Source organism: Rhagoletis pomonella, unplaced genomic scaffold (assembly GCF_013731165.1).
Source record: "Rhagoletis pomonella isolate Grant_MI unplaced genomic scaffold, Rhpom_1.0 Rhpom_scaffold_00003, whole genome shotgun sequence".
In the NCBI taxonomy this organism is placed as follows: Eukaryota; Metazoa; Arthropoda; class Insecta; order Diptera; family Tephritidae; genus Rhagoletis; species Rhagoletis pomonella.
In genome coordinates, this window is record NW_023458557.1 from 9,123,374 (window position 1) to 9,130,116 (window position 6,743).

General features: G+C 33.8%; 1 protein-coding gene across 1 annotated transcript; it reads left to right on the top strand.

Annotated features, from left to right (window-relative positions):
* Positions 1–2,202: 2,202 nt before the first annotated feature.
* On the top strand, positions 2,203–6,732 carry LOC118736016. Its single transcript, XM_036466122.1, has 6 exons — positions 2,203–3,681; positions 3,737–4,033; positions 4,361–4,520; positions 4,741–4,913; positions 5,004–5,163; positions 5,222–6,732. The coding sequence occupies exons 1-6, from the start codon at positions 3,304–3,306 to the stop codon at positions 5,707–5,709; spliced, it is 1,656 nt and encodes a 551-aa protein (XP_036322015.1). The 5' UTR covers positions 2,203–3,303; the 3' UTR covers positions 5,710–6,732.
* Positions 6,733–6,743: the final 11 nt, after the last annotated feature.

Here is a 6,743-nt window from a genome sequence, read left to right on the forward strand (position 1 = left end):
TCGAAGTATGTATGTATGTATGTATGTGCCAGGTTGCAGCCTAAACGAACGGACAGAATCGAACAAAATTTTGACAGGGTATTGCCATGACACCGGGGCCTATAATAGGGTAAAAAATTGGGATTCGACAAGGGGGCAACTATAACTTGGGAACCATAAGTCCCAAGAACTTGAAATTTGGTGTGCAGGCAAATCTACGGTAGGCGCTTTAAGTAAGACATATATAACTGAGAGGAACATCCCATTAGCGTGGAAAATTCGGAATCATATGTCACGTGAAACTGAAATTTGGTACGCAGACGTATCTTTAGTAGGTGCTTATAGTAGGCTATATATAAGTGAGTTTTTAAAAGGGGGAGCGGCACGTCCCATGACCTGGAATGTTTTATCAGCTATAACTCCGGAGCTATAAGTCGCTTGAACTTGAAATTTCGTACGCCGCCATTTTAATGGTAGTTACTTATATTAGGCTATATATAAATGAGTTTGGAAAATAGTGCATGGCACTTCCAATAGGCATGGAATTTTTTATCAGCTATAACTTCGGAACTATAAGTCCCACGAACTTGAAATTTAGTATGCAGATATATCAATGGTAGGTGCTTTTATATAAATGGGTTTGTAAAAGGGGCGTGGCACATCCCATAGGCGTGGAAAATTTTATCAGCTATAATTTCAAAACCATAAGTCAAATTAAATTGAAATTTGGTACGCAAACGTATCTATGGTAGGTGCTTATAGTAGGGTATCTTAATATATAAATATCCCGTGTCACTGTGTTCGTTTACGCTAATCTCCGAAACCGCTTAACTGATTTCAATGAAATTTTGTGGGCGTGTATTTTTGGTTCCAGCTTAAAATATAGGATAGTTGTGAACCCGAGTTCATCGAAATTTTGTCTATGCTTCTCGCATCGTGCTTATCTAATATATGTACATATAAAAATCGAACTCTTCCTAAACAGCTCGACCGACCTTTATGAAATTTTTTGTGTTATATATGGTAGGTATGAGCATCGGATGTAAAGTATATTTCATACCGCTAGGTGCAGGGGGCGTGGCACCTCCCATACAAACCGAATTTTTCATATTGCACATCTCTGGAAGCGTTCATGGTAGACTACTCGAATATGGTGTGGAGATATATGAAAACATTTGCATATTCATGGATAAAAATTGCGGTTATTGGAAAAAGTTACGTGGTACCTCCCAAACAAACCGAATTTTTCATACTGCATATCCCGGAAAATGTTCATGGAAGAGGTCTCGAACTTGGTATGGAGCTATATGAAAGCAATCGCATACTCATGGAGATAAATTGTGGTTATCGGAAAAGCAGGCGTGGCACTTCCCATACACATCGAATTTTTCATACTGCATATCTCTGAATGTGTTCATGGAAGAGTACTGGAACTTGGTATGTACAAGATATGTAAAACCCGACTGGTCATGAAGAAATGTTGGGGCTATTGGAAAAAGGGACGTGGCACCTCCCATGGTAGATTACTAGAAAATGGTATAGAGATATATGAAATCAATCCCATGCTCTTAGAGAAAATTGGAGTTATTTGAAAAGGGGACGTGGAGCCTTTCAAACGCACTGAAACAATTACATATCTTTGTATGCATGTACAGTTTTGCTAAGTTATTTAAGACGGCAAATATGCCTTCTGACAACCACCAAACCGTAATATTAGAAGACAAATGCGTCACTAAAAATCATGAACGTGAACCCTTGGTGAAAATGTTGGTCCAAAGTGTTTCAATACACGGTTAAAAATTTCGGTTTTAATTTTAAACTTTTTGGACTACATATATGACCAAACTACATAAATTCAGTTTCAAATACAAACCTTATATATTAAAAAAAAGGGGGCACATACATATGTTGGGTTTAGAATTTAAACAGTTCGGTTTAAATTTTAAACCCAAACATTTTCATAATTAAGAATAAAAAATAAAAATAAAATTTCGTGCTCCGTCTGATGGGGAGTGAACCCGGACAGCCTTAGTAGCAACCAATTGTATCAAGCAGCTTTGCACACTCAGCTACAGCCACGCATGTAAACGTGCATTCATATGTTGAGTTTGAATCAACACCACATTTTGCTGTGTGCAAACATTTTCTATTTCGGTTTAGATTTTAAACCAAATTTTCTATATATGAAACCTAGAAACTAGAATTAAAACATTTTGGTTTGATTTTTAAACCACGAACTTTTTGGACTAAAATTTGAACCACAAAGCAAAGCTCGAGATCGGCTGTTTGTTTGTAAGAGGATCGCAGAAAAGAAGAGGTTGACTCTCAATTCAGAAACTGAGAAACTTACATATGAACAAGTACAGAAGCTGGGAATAAAAACAGACAATAACTGGTTCGTAAACAACACATATATCGAATCTCCCGAAGAAGTAAAGTGCATACTCTTATTCAGGAGAAAATTCACTTTACCAACTACGAATGCCAATTTCTCACCAATACATAATACCGGAAATGGAACAATTAATGCAATCACTGGTGGAGAATGAAAGAGAAAAGGAGATGGCCAGAAATAAAGAGAGCAACAGAATACTATTATTCACACGCAACATAAAGCATAACGCAGCGAAAAATCTATTTTAGCAGCTTTTTACAAAGCAAAGGCATTTGTAAACCTACACAAAAAAAAAATTTTTCTAATAGTAGGGGAGCCCACGATGCTAAATCGGGATTTACTCGAGAGTCATTTTGACCTATTGGATTTTGAAGGTGACCAGCAAAAAATCGGTTTAGTTGTAAAGTTTTCTACACCCAGAAAAATATCCTCGATTTTTAAGTAACACGATCCATGTTAAATTCACATGAAACAGTTGTACACACGAAACAACAACAATTTTTCCATTTTAACATGATATTTTTAACAGGAAAAAAGTGTTAAGAGTAATATGAAGTATTTTTGGTTAATTTACCAAGATATAGTGTTAAATTTACATGTGAATAGTGTTAAAAATATATGGCAACGTGATTTCTGTTTGTTGCAACCTGAGTTATTGTAAAATTTACATGAGGGTTTTTTTAAATAATGTTGATTCAAACACATAAAGTGTTAAATTTACATTTAGTTGATGTTAAAAAGGTCTGGCAACATGATTTCTGTTTGTTTTGACATGAGCTATTGTGAATTTTACAGGGTATGTGGTTAGAGAACATAAAAGTACCGTAATATTTTATTTGCGTGCGCGTTCTTCGTCATTCGGTTGCATTTTTATTTAGTGTATTATTTGTGAAAGATTATTAAAAAAAGCTATTTAAATATTAAGAAGAATGGGTACAGAAAATGTCTTTGGGGAATCGGCGGGAATATATTTCGTTGTTGATGGTGATTTAACCATGGGGAATGAAGTTGAGACTTCACTGCAGCAAAGCCAAGCCACTGAATCTTCACGTGAAAAAGAAAATTTGAAAGACGTCGTATGTGGTAAAATGAACTTCAGTGAAGAAGTTTATCAAAGACTTCTCGGTAAGTTCTTTGAGAATCTGCGAGGAACCATATGCATATTTATGTTATTGACAGATTGCGGAATGGATGTAGAAAGTCTGTATTTCATCAACGATGGGGACATAAATGAACTTTTCCCTGCATCAATGCTCGGAACGAGAGTAAAGTTTAAAGAAAGAGTTGCACGTTGGCGACAGAATGAAGTAAGTAAATCATTTTCACATCAATGATAAGCTTTGCATACTTTTTTATTTTAAGGCTGATACCATTTCGTCAATAGGATCATGCAAGAGTTGGATAAATTCTAGCCAAGAGTCTCACGACTCGATAAGAGACATGGAAGCAAAGAATTTAAAGTTAATACTTAATGCCACTGAAAGAGGTCAAAGCATCTTTAAACAATATAGAGAAAAGACCGTGCTGTCAGATGTTAGTCGTGACATTTTGGTAAATACCATTGTTGACCACTTCTCAGCGCGATCAGTGCCTATGACAATGAAAGATATCATCACCTTTTCTGAGCAAATAACAATTTTATTTCCCAACGAAGACATGGTATGTATGCATTTTCATATTCACTTGCTATCAAAATTTGTAAATACATATGTAAAGGAGGATCAAGTTTGAAGCGGATAAAAAATAGCACTGATTTTTAATAATTTTTTAGCTGACAGATTTTTGCCCTTTTTTCCTTATAAGCATGAATTTCTTACGAAATAAAAAGTGGAAGAAAGTTCGAAACTCTGATTTATATGGTTTTGGCTAAAGCTTGGATACAATTTTTATAGAAAAATAACAGAATAAATTTAGCTTGAAAAACGTTGTGAATATTAAAAAAAAAAAAATTCAACACTTAAATGCATTTATTTTACTTTTATTTAGCGCTATTACTGCAACCGTCGAAATGGCAAGAATCCAACAGGCAAACTTTATGATAAGGCAACAAACATCCGAAGGAAAATAAAAAAAGAAACAGGAGCACTAAGCGTTGCACCTAAATGTCAACCCACTCAATCAAGTTTGTCGGAGCAGGCGAGCAATAGTAAATTTAATTTTACAAAAACGTACTTATCTATGTACGTGTATGTATGTATATACCACTATATTTGGCCCACAGTTTCGTGAGTATATTGATTGCTTCGTGGGTTTCGAAATTTTTTTGTTTTTGTCGCACGGTGCAATACCTACACGTACATACATACAAAAATAAGTACATACACATGTAAGGAAAAACCATGATTAATATTTCCTTCGATTAGCAGATGAAAATGACTTAGCCATGAAAAATTGGCTTTGTCATAATGTAGAGCCTTGGGGCGATGTTGTAGAAAAATGGACGAACACAGTCAAATTAAGAACCGCAGAGATTTTAAATGAACACGCAAATATTTTAACTAATTGGCCGCTGCTGAAACACAGTCTTGGATACACTTTGGTAAGTTTAGCTTTATATATGTACCTATTTTAAATTTTCTTATTTATGATATAAAACTTTGGAATTTGTATATTTTCAATTATACTGCAGGTTGAAATTGATTTTGAAGCGAAATTTCCCAACTGTTCGCAGAATTTGCTAAACGAATGGCCAAAATTTAGAAAGTCAATTATACCTTACATGAAGACAAAAATAAGAGATGCAACGTCCATTGATATGCTAAAAAAAATTGACGAAAACATCAGTACTGGTAAAGCAACAAGTCTAATATTTATTTTTTTAAGTATTTATTTTATTTTCTTATGCAGACTCAATGGATTGTTTATTGACACTGCTTTTGCATGCGATACTTAAACCGTCATTAATTTCCGTTGGACAAACTTCTGGTGAAAAACGGCTTAAATGGAAGCCATCAATATGTGATGCGCAAGCAGTGACATTGCTGCATTGCAGCAGCATAAACGATTATCGGAGGATGTACCACGAATTAAAGATTAAGTTAAATCAAAAGAATCTTCCTCTTCAGCCGCTACTATTGGTAGTCGGAGAGAAACTAACTCAGTTAGACTCTTTTTACGTTATTTTCGACAGTATAATTTACAAGGTACCGACATTTTTAAAATCACTTGATACTTTATTTAAAATCTTTCATGTATTAAATTTGGAATATCCGATACAAGCGAAATCCATATATAATTTTATCGAATCCTACTTTTTTGGCATTGCGGATTGTGCACACCCTAATGTTATTACACTTAAGAATTATTTAAAAGATACTCAAAACTTGTTGGAGTAGATTGATAAAATGTTCAAATGCTTTATATGTAACGAAAGGTCTTCTACATCAAAATTGTTAGGTGACCATTTGAAATCTTTCCATGTTTTTGCTGAGATAAAAAATTTTGTTTGCACTTTCTCTAAATGTGGTCAATGTTTTTCAAACGTGTATAGTTTTCAAAATCACCTACGTAGAGTTCATGCGTCGTTGCCAAGTACACCTGCTGTATCTTATCATGCACCTGTTTTTGTTAGGCCTAATATTACTAAAGGGCAGACTAATAAATTAAGTTCTAATTTTAATAATACAACGCAAAAAAAATTTAATATGAATATGTTTGTATTGTCTCTACATAACAAAACTTAAACCGAAATTTCATTTCCTTGTTCATTATTTCACTGCCATAAAAAAATGCGGCCCATTAAAAAATGTGTGGTGCATGAGATTTGAAGCTGTACACAAAATATTCAAAACGTACGCTAATTCAATTAATTGCCGTGTAAATGTTCCATGGAGTCTTGCGATTAAAGCCGCATTGAAATTTGCATATAGCTTGAGTAACGAACGTTTTTTTTCAACCAGATTTAAATATAAGCGCTAATTCTGTATTACCTAGTACTTTAAGCTTTAAATACAATTCCGATTTTCAAAGAGAATATGAATTATCTAATTATCAATTTTATTCAAAAGTTACTTTTAAAGGATTTTTATTTAAAAGAGGGTTTTTTGTTATTGTAAAACAGGAGGCTATATACTTGTTTCAAATCGAAGATACTGTTGTAAGTTTGATGCAAAAACTTTTCTTTATTTGTTCACAGTGGGAAATTATAAATTTCAGTACACATATTCAGTCATACTTGGTAGGTGAAAAATCAGATAGTTATAGTTTTATAAGTGCAGACAAAATTAGCTCACCTCCTGTACATATTCATATTCTTCAAAACAATCAAAAAGCAATCCGTTTAAAAAGTATTTAAAACAATTTGATACAGTTTTTATGCAGAGCTTAGAAAAACTCAACAAATTTTTATAAAAATTGTGGACTTTTAAAA

Coding starts and splice junctions, on each gene's coding strand:
- LOC118736016 (XM_036466122.1), top strand. CDS start 3,304: ATGGGTACAGAAAATGTCTTTGGGGAATCGGCGGGAATATATTTCGTT. Junction 4,914..5,003: donor ACAGTCTTGGATACACTTTG/GTAAGTTTAGCT, acceptor ATTATACTGCAG/GTTGAAATTGATTTTGAAGC. Junction 5,164..5,221: donor TGACGAAAACATCAGTACTG/GTAAAGCAACAA, acceptor TTTCTTATGCAG/ACTCAATGGATTGTTTATTG.